General features: G+C 38.8%; 3 protein-coding genes across 5 annotated transcripts; all 3 read right to left on the bottom strand.

The window, feature by feature from the left end:
• Window positions 1-5,256: 5,256 nt before the first annotated feature.
• On the bottom strand, window positions 5,257-9,988 carry LOC306708503 (kelch-like protein 10; the record flags this gene model as incomplete). Its single annotated transcript, XM_079176345.1, has 5 exons — window positions 5,257-5,604; window positions 6,112-6,261; window positions 6,575-7,186; window positions 8,280-8,760; window positions 9,870-9,988. The coding sequence occupies 5 exons, from the start codon at window positions 9,986-9,988 to the stop codon at window positions 5,257-5,259; spliced, it is 1,710 nt and encodes a 569-aa protein (XP_079032471.1).
• Window positions 9,989-14,377: 4,389 nt separating this feature from the next.
• On the bottom strand, window positions 14,378-16,630 carry LOC306707200 (uncharacterized protein). Of its 2 annotated transcripts, XM_079174549.1 has the most exons (6): window positions 16,322-16,630; window positions 16,120-16,182; window positions 15,853-15,883; window positions 15,758-15,810; window positions 15,478-15,609; window positions 14,378-15,363 (listed from the first exon to the last, which is right to left on the bottom strand). In XM_079174549.1, the coding sequence occupies exons 1-6, from the start codon at window positions 16,569-16,571 to the stop codon at window positions 15,080-15,082; spliced, it is 813 nt and encodes a 270-aa protein (XP_079030675.1). In that variant the 5' UTR covers window positions 16,572-16,630; the 3' UTR covers window positions 14,378-15,079. The 2 variants fall into 2 exon arrangements, with proteins under 2 accessions (XP_079030675.1, XP_079030674.1); XM_079174548.1 differs by having other exon boundaries at window positions 15,758-15,883.
• A 3,156-nt stretch (window positions 16,631-19,786) lies between these two features.
• LOC306703150 (uncharacterized protein) lies at window positions 19,787-22,041 on the bottom strand. 2 transcript variants are annotated; one of them, XM_079169008.1, is made up of 6 exons: window positions 21,731-22,041; window positions 21,529-21,591; window positions 21,262-21,292; window positions 21,167-21,219; window positions 20,887-21,018; window positions 19,787-20,772 (listed from the first exon to the last, which is right to left on the bottom strand). In XM_079169008.1, the coding sequence occupies exons 1-6, from the start codon at window positions 21,978-21,980 to the stop codon at window positions 20,489-20,491; spliced, it is 813 nt and encodes a 270-aa protein (XP_079025134.1). In that variant the 5' UTR covers window positions 21,981-22,041; the 3' UTR covers window positions 19,787-20,488. The 2 variants fall into 2 exon arrangements, with proteins under 2 accessions (XP_079025134.1, XP_079025133.1); XM_079169007.1 differs by having other exon boundaries at window positions 21,167-21,292.
• Window positions 22,042-23,252: the final 1,211 nt, after the last annotated feature.

A 23,252-nucleotide genomic window follows, 5' to 3' on the forward strand; every position in this document is an offset into this window, starting at 1 on the left:
ACGTGGACACTAGAGAAGAATTCTGTGTCACATTCATTCAAGATAGAAAGAATATGTTTGTGTGGAGATGTGCTTGTGTGCGTGTGTGTGTGTGTGTGTGTGTATGTATGTGTGTGTGTGTGTAGATGTGAGTGACAGAGAGGAGGGAGAGATTGTCCCTTGGTGAGACATCTCACAAGACTCAAAAAGAAAGCACTGCTAAGCTCCTGTTGATGTGAAGGACATGATAAATGCTTCTCAACAGCATTGAAACTCTGCATTACTCTGATCCTCCCCAAGTCCACAAGGCTCACTCCAGCACCATAGAGACCCCACGTAAGGCTCTCAAAGACACTTCATGACTAGTATGTCTCTAAAGTCTGTGTACACCGCCTACTACAAGCACTGCAGCATCAGCCCTGCATTAGCACTGCATGTCCACAAGGTGTTGGTGTTTCACCAGGAACATATAGTGGGCGCGTGCACTATTGTCTCCAGGTTTCCCTCATCAATCACGGGCGAGTCATGTACTGATCTTATTTCAGCTATAACTGCAGAATCAACAATAGCACCACACTAAATGTTACTTGAGTGAATCCAAGTTCCAGTAGACTGTTGATTTTTTTTTGTAATGATTACATGGAGAATGATGTTCAATGTTCAAATGTGCACAGCAACTGGTGATTTTGATGAGCTATCTGGGACACTAGCCATTGTAATTGGTTACCCAATTTGATCACGCTGAAAATGAATTCAAATCATACTCAAAAAATGAGGAAAGTCTTTCTCTGCTTGTTTATTTCATCGACATTTGTTAATTTTATTTTCTTCCTCTCCTCTTAGATACCACAGTATTGTTTTTTGTAGGCACCACCGTGCTAAATTGTTAATATAATTATTTTAGAGAAGGACCAAAATTCTATGATATTGACATATGATGTACAAAATAACCTAGATGTCCATAGCAAGAGTGGTATGTGCCAAATAACCCATAGAAAATGTGTTGTTCTCTGACAATCATTTCATTTCCAAGGGGCTTGCATTTGCTGTCATAGTTTTTTTCTTTTCTTATTATTACGCTCTTATATATTTGATTTCAGAAATGTGTGTGTATGTATTTATTTTTGGTTGTTTTGTCATGACTGGAGGAGTGAAAATGAAGGCATGTCATTTTATCCCTCTTTTCTTGATACTGAAGGAATGAACGCCAGACAGTGAGGGAGATTCTGAATCTCTTTTGATGCGTTAGTGTGCCAAAATGGAAAGAACCCATGAAATTAATTGTTTTTATTTATAGTGAAATATAGCTGTAGTTAGCTTTAGATCCTATTTGGCAACGTATCGTCCTGCAGTGTTTAGTTTTTGTCTTGTTTCAGTTCAACCATTTTACCCAGCATGCTGAATCTTTCTTGTTCAAATTGGTTCAAGTATTATGGGTTGTCAAACTTGGACAACTTTCAGAAATGTCAGAAAGGGGCATTGCGTTGTCAAATTATTCAATCCGACTAGTTTCTACCACATCAAGCTCCCTTTCCCACTTGGTTTTTCGTTTGATATATTTAGTGTAAACAATTAATATTCTTTTTTAAATTAGTTGTCCTATATTACATGGTCCAAAAGTCTAAAACACTCAGTCTCGTCTGAATGAACATCTAGTCTTCACTGCACTGAAGCAACAGAAAAGCTGGTCATGCAAGAATGGAATCAAGGTCTCATGAAACCAAAAAAAGTTTAAACTTAACTACATATAGTGTTAAAATGAATATCATAATTATGCTGGATTGTCCTTCCAAAACATGCTGAACAATATCTTAATTTTAAATTCTGGACAGGGAAAACAGAAACACTTGATCGTGAGTTTAACTTCATATTCCCGGATATTCTTCTGAGATCATTATAAAAGCTCATTCCATGGGGTCTATTAGGTAGCAGTGCTTTGGAGGGCATGACTCATGGGTACTGTAGATAACTGTAGATAGCTGCTGAAACAGGGGGGGGGGGGGGGGGGGGGGGGGGGGGGGGGGGTGAGCATTGTTGATAATTGTTGCCTTGGTCCTCCCTGCGTACTGGGACTCACAGAACTAGGCCTGATGCTTCAAACTAGTACTTAAACCATATGGGTCCAAGCCATAAATAGATCAGGCTTAGGTCTCTAGAACGTAGAACACAGATGCATTTTCAGACTAGTTTCACTTTCGGTAGGTAAGCAGCTTGTGCTTGACATGGAGATATAAGAAAATTCTGGAACAGAAGCACTGTAATTTGTATTCACAACAGCAGGTGGTAGTGTGATGCTGATGAGGACTGCTGCATCATCTCATTTTTTCTAAAGACAGAAAGTCTTTTTTTATAATTCTACTGAATGAGATTTCATTCATGATAAACACATTGTTTTCTCAAGTCGTGGTTATAAAATGTAAAGGCTTGGGTTGCTAAGTTTTTAGTTTAGGTGACTATATGTAGTAATTCATGTCATGGACTACTGTAATAAGTACGCGCTGTGTAAAGCAAAAGAATTGAAGGCATTGAAGTATTCCATTTCGCCAACTTCAGAAAGTATTCTGGCAGATGGTCGCTGAAATATGTTTCAGCTTAATAGAACATGGTTGCTGTTTTCCCCCACTGTTACAGGAGAAAGTAAAAATATACATATTGTTTCTTTTTAACTGTATAGTATTTTAAAGAATGAAAAACAATGGTGCATTTGTCTGAAGAAAAAAAAATCATTGAAAAAATATGGGTTTAAATGGATGGTGCTTGTTTTGTTTGAATCTGAGTTGTATATCGCCTCTGTTATGTTTATGGAAAACAAAAAAAGATATTGTGCATGACGTGTTTAGCAGTCATAATGATGTCCATTTGTGAAATGTGTATCAAATCAAAAAATGAGAAAAAAAAATGAAAGAAAAAAATAAATCCGTAGATGCACTTATTGTACATGTGGTTAGTTTGGTAGGTTTGACTTCAAGTTCTTGACTGCCTTACAGATGTTTGGGCAAGTGGCTCTGAAAGACATTAGAAAAGAGTTGTGGGAGAAGACATAATGAAAAACAATAAAGGATTGTAGAATAATATTGAACAATTCTGAAAATTGCAGTTCTTTTGATGCTTGTGATTATTGAAGATGTACTTTAGAGAAATTTCATTGAAAAGATATGACTCTGATGTTAATTCTGTAGAATAGCAATGTATACCAAATGTAATCTTTCCAATGCTATGAAGAATTTATACATGAAATTGATATGCAATAAAACCTGTGTGCTTTTTAAATGACATTTCCGATGCGTATTTCTGAGCTCTCCGCATCTGTCAGGTTGGTGTGAGACAATAGTATATCATGAAAGTGCTATGGAAAGTCATAGCATAGTATGGCAATAAAAAAAGGTTGTATAATAGTGTGTCGCAAAAAAATGTCATAGTATAGTATGCTAAATAAAAAAAATGGATTTAAAGTCGAAGTATAATAAGCACTGAAATATCAGAGAAAATGTTATAGTAAGTCTTAATATATGTTTCTTATTAATAATAATAGTATTAAGGTAGTATTCCACATTCAGAGTGAACGTTGAGGGTTTGAATTGCAGTACAGACTATAACATTCAGCTATTATTACAACACATATGCACAAAATAATCACAGAAACAGCTTCTTCAAATATAACAGTTTATGTCCTAAACAATTCTGATAAAAAAATAGCACACCGTCTGCTTCACTTGCATTCAGAGATTCAAAAAAAGTCATGAAATAGTCATGCTACAGTATATCAAAAAAGTCATAGCATAGTAAGTCGAAGAAAGTCAGAAACAATTCTAAAAAATTCTCTAAAAAAAGTCATCGTATAGTATGTCATAAAAAAATCATAGAATGTCAAAGAAGTCAGAAACAGTCATAGTATAGTATATTGAAAAAAAGTCCCCAAAAAGTCATAGTATAGTATGTCAAAAAAAAGTAGTAGTTTAGTATGTTGAAAAAAGTCATAGTGTAGCATGTTGAAAAAAGTCATAGTATAGTGTCACGGGGCATGATGGAGGACTCAGACGCAGACCAGGCAGAGTAGTGTGAAGAAGGTCTTTTAATTAATGCACAAGTAATCCGACTTCCGGAAACTTACAGGACACGACAGGATCCACGGACAAGACAAGACAAGAGAAAATGGGGGGAAATCCAGCAGGAATGAGACCGGGAAGGCAGACGTGAAAACCAGGAACAGGACGATGATACCGGCAGGTAGACATTAAACAAGGATCTGGCAAGGAGTGACTGAGGGGCAGGAGTTTAAGTAGAGGGATGAACAGGTGAGGGGAGTTGTGCTGATTAGGGGGAAGTGCTTGATTAATGATCAGAGGCAGGTGAAGGGAATTAGACCGAGGGAGTGACTGACAGGTAGAGTGAGGAGGTTGTGGAGTTACACAAAGACACACAGAACACAGAAGTCAAAGCCTAATCGTGGTAGTACAGTATGTCGAAAAAAGTCATAGTATAGTGTTGAGTTTGCTTTTTAATTTCAACAGTTGTGATGGACCTCAAGTCATCAGGCAGTTTGTTTTAGAGAGCAGGACGAACGTAAAAGAAAACACCCCACCGGACCTGGATCTAATTTTGGGTACAGCTAGAAGACCTCTGTCGGATGACCAGAGAAGCCTGATCTATTTATAATTAGTCAGCAAGTCAGAAATGTACTGAGGAGCCAAACAATTGCACGTTTCGTTGACTATTAGCATGATTCTGTATTGTACTGGAGTAATGTGTTTTTGTGCATGTGTAAAGACTAGGCTGCTGTATTTTGAATGAGCTCGAGGTGATTTATTGTATTTCTAGGATATTTTGCCTTTGTTAGAGACAAAGGTCACTTGCCGAACTTGAATCGGAGGCATTGAGATTATGCTGTCAATACACGGAGGCCTCAAGTTAATAATTTTTTTTGCCAACATATTTACTTAGTGCAGTATTAGTTAAGTACTCAGACTTTGTTTGAACTGAGTTTTGTGGATTTGTAGACTCTGGAGTAACCTAGTGTTTGTGTTGCATGAAACATGGATGAAGTACACAGAATCATCAATGTTCATGCTGTTGTTAACTAATATCAAGTCTCACTTTGACAGCCTTTGTGATATTCTGATTCTTCTCCAAGGCGAAAATGTTTTCTTTCACCAATTAATAGTGAGGTCGCACAAAGCTGTCACACAAACTTAAAAACTGTTATCACTGAAGTTACAGCAGCACTGCCATGATTTGATACATTTATTTACAGCAGAATACAGCTCATAGTCAGGTGGGTTATTCAGTTTCAGCCTCCTCTACATCGGGAAATGGCAGGGTACGACGAGGGGCAGAGTACTCGGCCAAGTTAGGGAGTCCGTACATCACGCAACAGCTCAGGGCGCTGCGGGAGTTCTCCATGCTCCTGACATCAGACCACTCGCAAGTTTCGGCATCAAAACACTCGACCTCAGAGATGGTGGTGGAGCCGTCGAAGCCCCCCGCGACAAAGAGACAGTCATCGATCACTGCGATGCCGAAGTTACTGCGGCAGTTCAGCATGGAGGGCACAGCGTGCCAGGTGTTGGTGTGAGGGTTGTAGGCCTCGGCAGTGTTCAGACGGCTGGTTCCATCGAAACCTCCAACCTTTAAGAGTGAAGGTGATTAAGAAGCCGGCACTGCTTTTTGTTTCTCAGTTTATAGAAGCACTCTTGTAAGGAAGGGAAGCTGACCGGAAGTTACATCGTATTTATCATAAAAAAGTAGAAGGTAGTACATACAAACATTTTTATGCAAAACTGTTGATTGTTGATATTTCCTAATATACAAGTTGACACATTCAAATGTGTGTTGTTTGAATTTACGTGTTGGCCGCTTTTTATCTGTCGATCAACCTAACAACCTATAGTAACCGGCTTCAGCTCTCACATGCATTACATCAGTACATCACTGCCTTCAATGTGAAAGTTTTTAGGGACAAACCTCCCAACATATCAGAGGTACAACGCTTTACTTAATTTGCAATGAAAAGTCAATGTTATCAAACAAATATGTCAGTTTTCGCTCTATTTGAAACCTCTCCCAGCAACATATTTTTCATTCTTCAGAGTGCTTCTGTGTTATGTGAGTAATGGCAGTGTTCAATGTGCTTACTGCAAAGACACAGTCTGCAAGGACAATGACCCCAGCTCCACTGCGCCTGTTGCTCATGGAGGCAATCAGTGTCCACTGGTTGGTCTCTGGGTTGTAACATTCCGCCGTTGACAGGCACTCACTCCCATTGAAGCCACCGCAAATGTATACCTGGAGAGAATTTAAGAGGTAATAAGTAATCTTTTGAAGGAGTCCACTGAGGACAACAATTCAAAAATATTGATCTAATAATGATCAGCCGGCCCACCAGCTTTAAGCCAAATGTTATCTTTTTAATTCTGACGTTTGCATTCAGTATCATAAACTTGTGTTTGCCCACAAAGCATTTTTTCTGCAATAGTCCAAAATCTCATCAGCCTTTTGTGTAAGGAACCACTGCGATGCTAACTTTCAGGGTTGGCCTACAAAGATATGTCATCCCAGCATCACTCCCTTCAGAGCTGCTCTATATAGCTCCACCCACCTTGCCATTGATGGTAGTGCAGCTGGCGTCACTCCTCTGCTCATGCATTGGAGCAATTACATTCCACTGGTTGAAAATGGGCTGATAGCGCTCAACACTTCTGAGTCGATCATGTCCATCATAACCTCCCATGGCATATATGCACCCGTCCATCACAGTTATGCTGACATAGCAGCGGCTCGAATGCATTTGTGTCACCTCCTGCCAGGTGTGCGTGCCCAGGTCGAACCGGTGCACAGAGCTGAACTGCTCAAAACTGTTAAAGCCACCGACACAGTAAACTGATCCATCGAGGAAAACTGCGCCATGGTAGGCCCGGGGAGCGTTCTCCTCATTGTTTGGTACATTGACCCAGCGATCGGCACGGATATCGTACGCCTCGATGACATTTGTGGGACTGCCAGCGCTCCAGCCTCCAACAGCCAAAAGGATGGCAGGGGGCAGTCGTGGGCGGGCCAAAGGGGTATAAAAGATGGAGTCAGAGAAGATATTTGAGCTGAGGTCAAGCAGGGCCCTCATGAGAATCGGTCGACACTCTTTACTTGCCCGCACCAGTTCGTTGTTTCTCACGCTGCCTGCGATGTATTCTAGACTTGTAACAGCCAGTCTGACCTACACGTGAGGACAGAAGTTGGAATTAAATTATCTGTAATACAGCCCAACCAATACTTCAACATGGCTGATATTATATGCATATATATATGTCTGCCTTTAATTGACAAGAAATTGCAGCAAGAAATACCAAACATACATGTATGTTTGAGGTAATCGAGAAACAGTGTTGCAAATACGTAGTTTTTCCAGTAAATAACACTGACAATTTTGTTTTTTTTATGTAAATATTCCACTAAGTACAGTTTTTTGCCAATTGTTTTAAATAACCAAATATAAAGAATTCTTATCAAGAAAAATTATGTTAAAAGTACATATTGGCCAAAATATCGTTATTGGATTTTGTTTACACTCAAATATCAATATCAGGCCAAAACGCAAAAAAATGAAGTATCTTTCTAGTTTTTAAATGTGGTACATTATGTGGAAAAACATCATATTCTATTCATATTTATATTGTTCATCTTGACCTTGACACAAACTATTTACTGTATCATGAATTCATGAATTTAACCAGGGCTTTAGCACTTTAGTCCTGTGTCACCACTTCTCTGATGGCGATTGTTGTAGCCATCTTATACTTTTAACTCAGATTCAGTCCGAACTGTCTGGGTTCTCACCACAGAATATTTCCAGACAAACACATTTTTACAAAATGTTCAAATAAGTAAAAAATAATTTAAGGAACAATACCTGACCATAACATTTCTCATAGATTTCGCAGAACAATCCTACAATTGTTAGTAATAGTAATAGATGCTGAAAGGGTTTCATACAGCGCTCACGCAAATATACCATCTCTCTTCATTTTAACAAACTCATTACACATTTTCTATATGTAAAGACAAGAACGCCTTTTATCAACTGGTGTAAAATAGGACTCAGTGTGTCCTGATCTCAGTTGTCTCAGTTTTCGAATTTTGTCTTGACCTCTTTACATCTGGTCTTGACTGTTGCAGACTCTACTGAAGTGGTTTTGACTATAGCCCTGATCATGCTGTTGCATTCGTGATAACACTATTAGCAAGATGTAAAAGATGCAAATCAAAAGTTAGTGTAGCGCCGGCTGAGCAATTGTCTATCTGTCACTTACTTTGGACAAAAGCAGAGAGATGTATTCTCTGCGTTCCTCAATTGCACAGGCAATCCAGCGAAGGATGGCCTCAAACACCACCTTCTCGTGCTTGACATTGAGCTGGTCATTCTCAATGATTTTAACCAGTTCCTGCACGGAGACCAGCAGGAACTCTTCTGACGTGAAAGCAATCTCCTCAAAGTGATTCATCATGTAAAGGAAGGCCTTGTGGTTCAGTTCGGGGTAGACGTCCGTCAACCTCCAAATGCTGATGCAGTTATCTGGGGCCATGTGCTCCTCCAGGAGGTGGCAGATGGCTTGAATTATGCCCATTACATTGAACTGGTCTGCTGCCATAAAAAGCTCTTGTACATTTTCTTGTGTCACCGGAACAAATTCAGTGTAGGCAAACTCAATGATGAGCTTCATGATGTCAGGTGACACATTGGGAATGTCAAAGACCCGACTGTCTGGAGTTGACCAGCGGGTGAAGAGAGCTCTGTTTGGCAGGAAGGAAAATAAAGGGGGTTCACAGTTTACATTCATAATCACACTTCATACAATAATAATAATAATATATATAATATATATATATATGTGACTAACAGCAAATGGATGCAATTGCATTAACCCTTAGGGACCCTCTTTTTTAGGGGGGATGGGGGGGGGGGGCATTACCATGATTAATTAACTCTCATAAATTGTTGCAGCAATTTTTGTGTTGATACCATTTGTTACTCAGATGTGGTTTTATTTGTTATAAATCACTAAAGAATTGATGAAAATAATCACAAATCCTTCTAAAACACCACAGTAAGACACCATGGCTTTGAGAAACACCGGAGACAAATCCATGCTGTGATTTTTTATTTCTGCACTTCTTTTATTCTTTTGGTTAATTACATAGTAAAAATGTGTAAATGTGGCAGGATGAATGACACAAGTGACAAAACTCATGCTTGTCATATTAATGTGTGCAATAATATTAAAGTATAGTCAATATACCTAGGAAAGCAATTCATCCTTTGAATGCCCAAGGTCTCTTGTCATCACACATGAATACAGTTGGGCTTATTGGGTCTCAGCTTTCTAGTCATACCCAATGTATGCAATTCCGAGACTGCTCAGGGACCCCAGTGTGCAGAAATATTCTCAACGTTTTTAGAATAGGGATATATAATAAGTTTATTCTGCATGCAAAAAAGCTGCTTGTCTTTCTCTCAAAACTGCATGGGATTAGCAAAAAGACGGCATGTATAAGGGGGAGACTCGTGGGTACCCAGAGAACCCATTTTCAGGCAAATACCTTGGAGTGAGAGGTCCCTTTCAAAATGACCATGCCAGTTTTTTTCTCACCAAAATTTAGCCTAACTTCCTAATTCTTTGCCGCCAAGCTAGCAGGACATGATTGGTACCAATGAATGCCTTCGATAAAACTGAGCCAGCTACAGCCTCTAACAGACAGTAATGTTGGCACCCCGCAGCTGCATCCAGTCACTGCACAGATGGGATGGAATTTGTAATGTAATGTGGTTTTCTTTTTTTGACTAATGCACAAATTGGCAAATCCAGCAGCATCCCCCTATTAACACCCAAGAACCAACTCACATGAAGTACGGGCTGCAGTTGCAGAGGATGATCTTGTGAACAGGAAATTCAACATTGTCCACTCTGATCACCGCGTCACAAAGCTGTTGTTCCAGACGGAGCTCATTATACGCTGACATCTTTGCTTTCAGTATGAGGACTTGTGCAGGTTTCTCTCCTGACTTTCAACAACTTTCTCCAGTTCTAAGTGACCCTTCTGCTACACAGTTCATGACAGGATTCTAGAAGGGACTATTATGACATCAGAGAATGATGAACAGCCACCATTCCAATGACAAGTTCTGTAAAAACGCATTCTATGATGAGAGCTTTTGCTGTAATGCACATTCATCTAATCAAATTGTACTGTTGTGGGTTGTGTTAAGGCAATCCCCTAAACACAAGCCAGGTGTGGCAATGTTTTGTATAGCTGCTAATTCACAGACACTTAAGAACCCTAAAACCTATGCATAAAATTAATGTTATGAGATTACCAGAAGCTGTTTTGAGAAAATTGAGGAAAGGAAGTCGAGAGCTGTAAACAGAGACAGCTCGCCTTCAAAGTAAAAGTTGCGCGTTTTCAAACGTGCTTGCTCCAGCGATCAATTTAAGAGCTAAATTAAATAAATAAACAAATATTCTAAATAATGAACATAATATATTACTGTTATAAAGTCATATTTCTGCCACTTTCCCACAACTGATCGTGAGTAAACTGCCAATAGGCGCAAACACTGTATGTAATGATTCATTTTATTATCCATTTATTTATTTAAATAAAGGCTTCTTAAACTATTTGGGTGAATAGTTCAGGCTAGAGTGTTGAGACTTGTGATGAGAAAGAGTTGATTTACCTTGAACTTTGACTTTATTTCTGGCATTGTTGTCAAGACAACGTCACCACGAAGCTATCACAAGTAAAATCCTTCATGTTTATTCACTGTTTGCACTTTTAACTATTCTACATACAATAAAATAAAGTAATAATAAAAATCCTTTTGCAGAATTATCCTCTGGGCTCTGTATAGAGTGCTTCCACATCATGACTTTCCACAGAATAAAAATCACTTTTAAGCATAAATTTCAAACCCATACTTAAATAGCGTTTTCACTACTGCAGTCTCTAACAGGGTGCACATGTTTCTGCTCACAACACAGTATTACAATACTTATTGACATTAATAACAGACTGTATAAAACAAAATTTCACTCTTCACACTCTTTCACTCTTTAACAAATTACAAACGTTTTCTACCTGTCTGCTGCCCGTTGGCATCATGGTAACATGGATTTCAGGCGAGCTAATCAGCTCCTTCCAATCTAAAAACGTTATTTCAGACTCTTTTGTCATCTATTAATTAGTAGTACTAATCAATATTATTGCAGCTTCCTTGTTAAATGATATTTGAATGATTCTGTACATTTTCTTACAGGATCTGAATATGAAAAGTTTATTGTTCATTAAAGGTTGTTAAATGAAGCCCAGAACCTGTTTATTAACTACAGTGTATTGAGCATTTTTAATGACTAGAGCATGAAACTTGTTGTGCTTTGACAACCTTTGACACATGCATTTGAGGTCAAATACTGAGGTCATATATCTTATCTCATAAAGTTATTGCACAACTTTATTTGGCTTTTCATGTGTGCATGCTTCCACAGCACAGAACCCTAACCCCAGACATTAATGAACTGGCTGCCAAGAAAAAATGCCAAACATCTGGCTCTGTGTTAATCCCAGCCTTAAATAATGTGCTCTGCTGATAATCAGAACAGTTTATGTGCAGGACATCCTTTTGATAATAAATATTACTTACAGCACACTACTGTCTACCTGTTCAAACATTAATGACACAGTGAGATATTGTGACCTCCCTGAGCCTGTTAATTGGCTGAGATAAGCAAAGACTTACCAGAAACCCAAGTTAGAGGAGTAATAAAGAACAGTTTTCTCTCTTTGCTTCCTCAATAAACCCAGCACAGTAATAAAGTCGGACTTTTGTAAGAACAATAACAATAAAACAATGTTACAAAAACATCCACTGGCAGGCAGCAGCAGTCATGTGTGCAGTTAATGTGATCTTCACCACAGCCTCAATTTTCCTAACTGACATTACCAGGTCTATCCCAAAAATCTGTCATAAGTGCTAATAAGTCATGATGTCATAATATGACTAAATGTAGAGCTTCACAATTGAAAATGGAGGTTGTAAGCTCAACGCCTGTTACAAATGTGTTGATATTTGAAGAGTTGGGAGAGAGAATGTGTTGTCCTAACTGGACAGTACAGAAGAAAAAGGCCTCTTGCATGCTACTGCACACACGTTTAGGGCAACCCTGCTTGTCATTAGCTGGGAAGGCTTCTGATCAGATTGTCGCTTTTGTTCAATGAAAGCTGGCAACCTGGAGAGAGTATTGGCATTGCTGTGAAACTTGCCTGAATGATAAATAATCTTGTACTGAAAATTAGCAAGTCGTTCTGTTCTACCTAGCAAACCAACTGTCCAACCAAGCCCTGAAAATTGAGCAGTAATTGTGCAGATAATTATGGTCAGATCCAGCATGGACAGTTACTGGAGGAGTGTATGCACATGTGAGATAAGTTGGAGACAAAGGAGAGAGCACATTGATTCATTACTTCTGTACTTATTCTAGATTGAGCTTCTTGTTGTCTTATGCTCCTTGTTTAACCATTGATTGACAGAACCAAAATAGTCATAGTATAGCATGTCATAAGATGTCATAAGAAGTCATAGACTAGCACGTTTAAAAGAGTAAAAAAAGTGATACTACAGCATGTCAAAAAAAGTCATAAAGAATTCATAGAATAGCATATTTAAAAAAGCAAAATAAAAAGGCATAGTATATTAAGTCGAACAAAGTCATAGTATAGCATGTCAAAAAAGTAATACAAAAATCATAGAATAGCACGTTTAAAAGAGTAAAAAAAAAGGTCATAGTATAGTATGTTGAAAATAGTCATAAAGCAGTTATTGTATAGCATGTTTAAAAAAATAAAGTATAGTCAGTAAAAAAAGGTCATAGTATAGTATTTCCAAAAAAGGTCATAGTATAGGATGTCGAAAAAAGTCATGACAAAGTCCCAGTATAGGGAATACCCTGCCTTTGCCCAATGTCAGCTGTGATCGGCTTCAGCCCGCACTCATCCTGCTCGGCGACTTCAACATCCAGACTGATAAGTTAGAACCTCTTCTTTCCTTCCTCTCCTCCTTTGACCTTTACCACTCCTCTTCTCCTCCAACCCACAAGGCCGGCAACCAGCTGGATCTTATCTTCACTAGACACTGTTCTACTGCCAACCTCTCTGTCACTCCCCTCCAGCTCTCTGACCACTACTTCATGTCCTACTCCCTCTCCCTCTCCTCTCCCCCCTTACTTCCTCCACCTACCCACATGGTTTCTACCCGTAGTCACCTCCGCTCCCTTTCCCCTGCTGATCTTTCCTCTTCTGTTACCTCTGCCCTCCCTGACCCTGAATCCTTCTCTCTCCTATCCCCTGATACTGCTACTGATCTTCTCCTCTGCACCCTTTCCTCTTCTTTGGACAACGTCTGTCCCTTCACGTCCAGGCCTGCACGACCAACTCCACCTGCCCCGTGGCTGTTGGACTCAGTGCGTACTGATAGACGGAGCCTAAGAGAGGCTGAGGGTAAATGGAGAAAAAGCAAACTCCCGGAGGACCTTCTTAACTTCCAATCTCTTCTTTCCACTTTTTCCTCCTCTCTATCTACTGATAAAGCTGCTTTCTTCCGCTCTAAAGTCCTAACCTCTGCTTCCAATCCTAAAAAACTCTTTGAACTCTTCTTAGTCTAGTGAAAATTTAAAAGGATTTCTTTCACTCACACACACTTTTTAGACACAGTTAATGTGATGTAGTGCATGCTTTGTTCACCTCTGCACCATGTGCTGCTCTCTCTCTCTCTCTCTCTCTCTCTCTCTCTCTCTCTCTCTCTCTCTCTCTCTCTCTCTCTCTCTCTCTCTCTCTCTCTCTACTAAACATATATCATGAACATACATTACATTTTTACAAACTTCAGTTCAGTTCTTTATTCCGAGTGCATAAGCAGCCAGCAATATGACCTAGGAAGTGTAAAGCTTCTTAACTAAAAATGGATCAATGATTGTGTTCACTGAGCTTGTAATTTATGTGACAACAACAACTCTGTGTAATAAGAATTAGTTACAATTTGATAGTGAATGAACAGGCAAAACAAAATGTAACAGGAAAATTAAAGTTATAAAAGTAGAGATGAAAATACTAGATTTAACTACTTGTGTATTGAATAACAGGGTCACTATAATGTCAATGACTACCACACAGTCAGTATTAATCACAATATACATTACATAATATAAAAAAGTATAATTGATGTTTGAGTCGTGGGTTACCCTTGCTCAATAATACTTACTTCATTCTACATTTATTTGGTTTTCTGCTACAATTAGAAAATATTTTATTTCAAAACACAATGTATCAAGTGTTGAAGAAAAATCCAGAGATAGTAATATAGTGATATCATTATGCTTTTATTCAAATGTAAGAGAACATAAAAATAATACAGTGTATACAACATGTACAAATTATTGTTGACATGAAGCTTTGTCATTAACTTTCATATACAGGCTAAATACTGTAAATGAGACTATAATTTGCTGGTACTGATACAGAATTCCTGTTTGTTTAGATAATAATCGGTACTTACAAATAAAAAAACACAGCGACTGTATCATACATTTGAAGGAAAAAAGGGAATGTCCTCTCTCACACTAACAGCAGCAGACAGTTTGAGTTTCTCTCGAACAAAGTAAAATGCTGAGCAAGTAGGTTCTGGTGTTTATCTTGATCCAGGTGAAGTTAGAGGACTTTGTTTAGAATTTGTTAACATTGTGAGATAAGTCATTGGATTTCTGAACATTTACACAAGTTTCTCATCTATTACGACACTCCTTTGATCTAATGTTAACAAAACATCTGGCACAAGTATTCCCTCACTGTCTATGACTGCGTATTTTGATACAAAAAAAGAAGAAAAAAAACATGACATGCGGATGAAAAATGAATGAACTTTTTCTCATGAAGAAGATTGTTGTTCTTATGCAGGGTTGTCAATCAGCATTCATATACAGGAAAAAATAATGTCATTTTCTGATACGTGGCTGCAGTGTACACGATAATCTTAAACTGAGGAAAACAAAGACCTGTTTTTATTTTACATGGTGAAAAGCAGATTACCACTGAAGGTGCTATGATGATTTCCATTGTCATAAATTGTTGAGTTCACCCAGAGCCGCAAAAACACAACATCTCCGACCTCTAGAAGCAGTGTGACACCATTAGCAGATTTACTAAAACCGGACGTCTGACGCTCATATGCAATAAAAATATGCTCTCCGTTCTTGACCAACACAGCACCTGAAGGATGTGAAGGATGTCCATGTGCACCTATGTAGAACTCAAAGTGGTAGGCTCCTCTTACTGGTGCAATGAAAAAACCTGTGGGACAGTTTTGTCAGTGAATGTAACTGGGGAATTATCTGTTTATGATGTGGTTGAAGCAGACATAGCAAAAAAGTCAATAGAAATATTTAAAATTGTGAATTAAAGTACCTGTGCTTGGGTTGTAGGCATTTCCGATGTTTGTGACAACGTATCTGAAGACCAGAGGAGTGTGTGTGTTAAATGGTCCGATAGTTCCGTGGCCTGAAGCCAACAGACATGTTGAGAAAGCCACCTGTTTGACTGAGAAAGAGAGAGAAACATACTCATGTTAGAGAATGATGTTACAGCGATAATGACAACATTGACCATGACAATAATGAGCTTTTTTCTAAATTGATTATTGTTATCTATTATAACCAAACTGTTCAAATATCTTTTTTTATCTTACCTTCATTATCTCTTTTCAGAGCCTCTACCTGGTTTTCTGTGACATCTGTCCTGAATGTCGTGTTGTTCAGCTCTGCTCTCGTGTCGGTCAGCTCTGCTCTCGTGTCGGTCAGCTCTGCTGCCTGTGCTGAAATGAATTAGAATAGGTGCAATGAGAAATACATTTTTGTCTCCAATAAAAACAATCTTTGACAGTTAAACGTATTTCATCACCATTGTTTTCATTAGGGTGTGCTTTAGCCACTGAAACCTGTATATTGTTCCAACAAATTACCTAATACTGTCCATAACACTGTGTATATATGTAGGAAAAACAGTCTTATACTGTTTATATTGTCTCCAATATGTCATTTTGACGTGTACCTTTTAGCTGTTGCTTCAGCTTGTCCACCTCAGTCTTTTGTAACTCCAGCTTGGCTGTCTGTGCTAAAAAATAAATAAAAGGGTAAAAAATTAGATTCAATGACAGGACATATTATTTGTAAACATTATTTCGGTTCGTTCTGTAATAACAAAGTGGTTCGTGCTGAAAGTACTTCCCTCACAACTTAACATACTACAGTACCTTCATTTTCTCTCTGTAAGTGCCTCATCTCCACCCTCTGTTCAGCCAACGCGGCGCTCATCTCTCTCAGCACAGCGTTGATGTCTTGTGTGCAGGTCTGTTGGTGGTCAGAAACATTTGTTGGTTCTCTTCCCTGGGATTCGGTTTGCTTTCCATGTGGAATAATTTCGTTGTCAGACTCTGTCTGAAGCTGAGCTGTGGAGAGAGAGCAGATCAGCAGCAACAGTGGAAAACACATTGTCATCTCCATCCTCAAAGTGGCAGTCTATGTATGCAGTTCAGTAGTTCTGTAGTCTTCTGTAATGTCTGTGTTAATCCCAGCCTTAAATAATGTCCTCTGCTGATAATCAGAACAGTTTATCAGAAACATGTGCAGGACACCGTTTTGATAATAATTATTACCTACAGCACACTACTGTCTACGTGTTCAAACATTAATGACACAGTGAGATATTGTGACCTCCCTGAGCCTGTTAATTGGCTGAGATAAGCAAAGACTTACCAGAAACCCAAGTTAGAGGAGTAATAAAGAACAGTTTTCTCTCTTTGCTTCCTCAATAAACCCAGCACAGTAATAAAGGCGGACTTTTGTAAGAACAATAACAATAACACAATGTTACAAAAACATCCACTGGCAGGCAGCAGCAGTCATGTGTGCAGATTATGTGATCTTCACCACAGCCTCAATTTTCCTAACTGACTTTACCAGGTCAATCCCAAAAATCTGTCATAAGTGCTAATAAGTCAAAATGTCATAATATGACTAAATGTAGAGCTTCGCAACTGAAAATGGAGGTTGGAAGCTCAACGCCTGTTACAAATGTGTTGATATTTGAAGAGTTGGGAGAGAGAATGTGTTGTCCTAACTGGACAGTATAGATGAAAAAGGCCTCTTGCATGCTACTGCACACACTTTTAGGGCAACCCTGCTTGTCATTAGCTGGGAAGGCTTCTGATCAGATTGCCGCTTGTTTTCAAGGAAAGCTGGCAACCTGGAGAGAGTATTGGCATTGCTGTGAAGCTTGCATGAACGAAAAATAATCTTGTACTGAAAATTAGCAAGTCGTTCTGTTCTACCTAGCAAACCAACTGTCCAACCAAGCCCTGAAAATGGAGCAGTAATTGTGCAGATAATTATGGTCAGATCCAGCATGGACAGTTACGGGAGTGAGGGATATGAAGCACCTGTCTGAGAAAGTAAACATGAGAACACCAGGGTACACGTGGATAACTCTGTCAAGCTACCATATTAGGCAAAGTGAACATCTTTTCTTGTATATAGTTGTCCTCAGTCTCATTTGCTTAACTTGGTTATAGAGGCGTCAACATTTAATTGAAACTGGTAAAATAACAGTGTAAACTCATCTTAGCTTAATTTAACACCATTATTCCTAAATCCACTTCATGTTTACTTGTGTGTAAGTTGAGCCCATGAGATGTTCACACCTCCTAAATTGATGTGGTAAAGTGGTCAGCCTAGGTAAATAATGCGCAGCACTGTATAGATTGTCTGTGTTTTTTGTGCCCTGAGTACCTTTCCTGCAAAGAGTTGCTCGCAGATCTGCCATACTCTCATAGGCCCGGAGGAGTGTATGCACATGTGAGATAAGTTGGAGACAAAGGAGAGAGCACATTCATTCATTACTTCTGTACTTAATATAGATTGAGCTTCTTGTTGTCTCATGCTCCTTGTTTAACCATTGATTGACAGAACCAAAATAGTCATAGTATAGCATGTCAAAAAATGTCATACGAAGTCATAGAATAGCACGTTTAAAAAAGCTAAATAAAAAGGCATAGTCTATTAAGTCGAACAAAGTCATAGTATAGCATGTTGAAAATAGTCATAATGAAGTTATTGTATAGCATGTTTAAAAAAGTAAAGTATAGTTAGAAAAAAAAGGTCATAGTATAGTATTTCCAAAAAAGTCATAGTATAGTATTTCAAAACAATAATAGAAGAGTCATAGTATAGCATATATTAAAAAAGTGCCAAAAAAGTAATGGTATGGTATTTCGAAAAAAGTCATTAGAAAGTCCCAGTATAGGGAATACCCTGCCTTTGCCCAATGTCAGCTGTGATCGGCTTCAGCCCGCACTCATCCTGCTCGGCGACTTCAACATCCAGACTGATAAGTTAGAACCTCTTCTTTCCTTCCTCTCCTCCTTTGACCTTTACCACTCCTCTTCTCCTCCAACCTACAAGGCCGGCAACCAGCTGGATCTTATCTTCACTAGACACTGTTCTACTGCTAACCTCTCTGTCACTCCCCTCCAGCTCTCTGACCACTACTTCAAGTCCTACTCCCTCTCCCTCTCCTCTCCCCCCTTACTTCCTCCACCTACCCACATGGTTTCTACCCGTAGTCACCTCCGCTCCCTTTCCCCTGCTGATCTTTCCTCTTCTGTTACCTCTGCCCTCCCTGACCCTGAATCCTTCTCTCTCCTATCCCCTGATACTGCTACTGATCTTCTCCTCTGCACCCTTTCCTCTTCTTTGGACAACGTCTGTCCCTTCACGTCCAGGCCTGCACGACCAACTCCACCTGCCCCGTGGCTGTTGGACTCAGTGCGTACTGATAGACGGAGCCTAAGAGAGGCTGAGGGTAAATGGAGAAAAAGCAAACTCCCGGAGGACCTTCTTAACTTCCAATCTCTTCTTTCCACTTTTTCCTCCTCTCTATCTACTGATAAAGCTGCTTTCTTCCGCTCTAAAGTCCTAACCTCTGCTTCCAATCCTAAAAAACTCTTTGAACTCTTCTTAGTCTAGTGAAAATTTAAAAGGATTTCTTTCACTCACACACACTTTTTAGACACAGTTAATGTGATGTAGTGCATGCTTTGTTCACCTCTGCACCATGTGCTGCTCTCTCTCTCTCTCTCTCTCTCTCTCTCTCTCTCTCTCTCTCTCTCTCTCTCTCTCTCTCTCTCTCTCTCTCTCTCTCTCTACTAAACATATATCATGAACATACATTACATTTTTACAAACTTCAGTTCAGTTCTTTATTCCGAGTGCATAAGCAGCCAGCAATATGACCTAGGAAGTGTAAAGCTTCTTAACTAAAAATGGATCAATGATTGTGTTCACTGAGCTTGTAATTTATGTGACAACAACAACTCTGTGTAATAAGAATTAGTTACAATTTGATAGTGAATGAACAGGCAAAACAAAATGTAACAGGAAAATTAAAGTTATAAAAGTAGAGATGAAAATACTAGATTTAACTACTTGTGTATTGAAAAACAGGGTCACTATAATGTCAATGACTACCACACAGTCAGTATTAATCACAATATACATTACATAATATAAAAAAGTATAATTGATGTTTGAGTCGTGGGTTACCCTTGCTCAATAATACTTACTTCATTCTACATTTATTTGGTTTTCTGCTACAATTAGAAAATATTTTATTTCAAAACACAATGTATCAAGTGTTGAAGAAAAATCCAGAGATAGTAATATAGTGATATCATTATGCTTTTATTCAAATGTAAGAGAACATAAAAATAATACAGTGTATACAACATGTACAAATTATTGTTGACATGAAGCTTTGTCATTAACTTTCATATACAGGCTAAATACTGTAAATGAGACTATAATTTGCTGGTACTGATACAGAATTCCTGTTTGTTTAGATAATAATCGGTACTTACAAATAAAAAAACACAGCGACTGTATCATACATTTGAAGGAAAAAAGGGAATGTCCTCTCTCACACTAACAGCAGCAGACAGTTTGAGTTTCTCTCGAACAAAGTAAAATGCTGAGCAAGTAGGTTCTGGTGTTTATCTTGATCCAGGTGAAGTTAGAGGACTTTGTTTAGAATTTGTTAACATTGTGAGATAAGTCATTGGATTTCTGAACATTTACACAAGTTTCTCATCTATTACGACACTCCTTTGATCTAATGTTAACAAAACATCTGGCACAAGTATTCCCTCACTGTCTATGACTGCGTATTTTGATACAAAAAAAGAAGAAAAAAAACATGACATGCGGATGAAAAATGAATGAACTTTTTCTCATGAAGAAGATTGTTGTTCTTATGCAGGGTTGTCAATCAGCATTCATATACAGGAAAAAATAATGTCATTTTCTGATACGTGGCTGCAGTGTACACGATAATCTTAAACTGAGGAAAACAAAGACCTGTTTTTATTTTACATGGTGAAAAGCAGATTACCACTGAAGGTGCTATGATGATTTCCATTGTCATAAATTGTTGAGTTCACCCAGAGCCGCAAAAACACAACATCTCCGACCTCTAGAAGCAGTGTGACACCATTAGCAGATTTACTAAAACCGGACGTCTGACGCTCATATGCAATAAAAATATGCTCTCCGTTCTTGACCAACACAGCACCTGAAGGATGTGAAGGATGTCCATGTGCACCTATGTAGAACTCAAAGTGGTAGGCTCCTCTTACTGGTGCAATGAAAAAACCTGTGGGACAGTTTTGTCAGTGAATGTAACTGGGGAATTATCTGTTTATGATGTGGTTGAAGCAGACATAGCAAAAAAGTCAATAGAAATATTTAAAATTGTGAATTAAAGTACCTGTGCTTGGGTTGTAGGCATTTCCGATGTTTGTGACAACGTATCTGAAGACCAGAGGAGTGTGTGTGTTAAATGGTCCGATAGTTCCGTGGCCTGAAGCCAACAGACATGTTGAGAAAGCCACCTGTTTGACTGAGAAAGAGAGAGAAACATACTCATGTTAGAGAATGATGTTACAGCGATAATGACAACATTGACCATGACAATAATGAGCTTTTTTCTAAATTGATTATTGTTATCTATTATAACCAAACTGTTCAAATATCTTTTTTTATCTTACCTTCATTATCTCTTTTCAGAGCCTCTACCTGGTTTTCTGTGACATCTGTCCTGAATGTCGTGTTGTTCAGCTCTGCTCTCGTGTCGGTCAGCTCTGCTCTCGTGTCGGTCAGCTCTGCTGCCTGTGCTGAAATGAATTAGAATAGGTGCAATGAGAAATACATTTTTGTCTCCAATAAAAACAATCTTTGACAGTTAAACGTATTTCATCACCATTGTTTTCATTAGGGTGTGCTTTAGCCACTGAAACCTGTATATTGTTCCAACAAATTACCTAATACTGTCCATAACACTGTGTATATATGTAGGAAAAACAGTCTTATACTGTTTATATTGTCTCCAATATGTCATTTTGACGTGTACCTTTTAGCTGTTGCTTCAGCTTGTCCACCTCAGTCTTTTGTAACTCCAGCTTGGCTGTCTGTGCTAAAAAATAAATAAAAGGGTAAAAAATTAGATTCAATGACAGGACATATTATTTGTAAACATTATTTCGGTTCGTTCTGTAATAACAAAGTGGTTCGTGCTGCAAGTACTTCCCTCACAACTTAACATACTACAGTACCTTCATTTTCTCTCTGTAAGTGCCTCATCTCCACCCTCTGTTCAGCCAACGCGGCGCTCATCTCTCTCAGCACAGCGTTGATGTCTTGTGTGCAGGTCTGTTGGTGGTCAGAAACATTTGTTGGTTCTCTTCCCTGGGATTCGGTTTGCTTTCCATGTGGAATAATTTCGTTGTCAGACTCTGTCTGAAGCTGAGCTGTGGAGAGAGAGCAGATCAGCAGCAACAGTGGAAAACACATTGTCATCTCCATCCTCAAAGTGGCAGTCTATGTATGCAGTTCAGTAGTTCTGTAGTCTTCTGTAATGTCTGTGTTAATCCCAGCCTTAAATAATGTCCTCTGCTGATAATCAGAACAGTTTATCAGAAACATGTGCAGGACACCGTTTTGATAATAATTATTACCTACAGCACACTACTGTCTACGTGTTCAAACATTAATGACACAGTGAGATATTGTGACCTCCCTGAGCCTGTTAATTGGCTGAGATAAGCAAAGACTTACCAGAAACCCAAGTTAGAGGAGTAATAAAGAATAGTTTTCTCTCTTTGCTTCCTCAATAAACCCAGCACAGTAATAAAGTCGGACTTTTGTAAGAACAATAACAATAGCACAATGTTACAAAAACATCCACTGGCAGGCAGCAGCAGTCATGTGTGCAGATTATGTGATCTTCACCACAGCCTCAATTTTCCTAACTGACTTTACCAGGTCAATCCCAAAAATCTGTCATAAGTGCTAATAAGTCAAAATGTCATAATATGACTAAATGTAGAGCTTCGCAACTGAAAATGGAGGTTGGAAGCTCAACGCCTGTTACAAATGTGTTGATATTTGAAGAGTTGGGAGAGAGAATGTGTTGTCCTAACTGGACAGTATAGATGAAAAAGGCCTCTTGCATGCTACTGCACACACTTTTAGGGCAACCCTGCTTGTCATTAGCTGGGAAGGCTTCTGATCAGATTGCCGCTTGTTTTCAAGGAAAGCTGGCAACCTGGAGAGAGTATTGGCATTGCTGTGAAGCTTGCATGAACGAAAAATAATCTTGTACTGAAAATTAGCAAGTCGTTCTGTTCTACCTAGCAAACCAACTGTCCAACCAAGCCCTGAAAATGGAGCAGTAATTGTGCAGATAATTATGGTCAGATCCAGCATGGACAGTTACGGGAGTGAGGGATATGAAGCACCTGTCTGAGAAAGTAAACATGAGAACACCAGGGTACACGTGGATAACTCTGTCAAGCTACCATATTAGGCAAAGTGAACATCTTTTCTTGTATATAGTTGTCCTCAGTCTCATTTGCTTAACTTGGTTATAGAGGCGTCAACATTTAATTGAAACTGGTAAAATAACAGTGTAAACTCATCTTAGCTTAATTTAACACCATTATTCCTAAATCCACTTCATGTTTACTTGTGTGTAAGTTGAGCCCATGAGATGTTCACACCTCCTAAATTGATGTGGTAAAGTGGTCAGCCTAGGTAAATAATGCGCAGCACTGTATAGATTGTCTGTGTTTTTTG

This window comes from Pholis gunnellus (assembly GCF_910591455.1).
Source record: "Pholis gunnellus genome assembly, chromosome: 2".
Taxonomy (NCBI): Eukaryota; Metazoa; Chordata; class Actinopteri; order Perciformes; family Pholidae; genus Pholis; species Pholis gunnellus.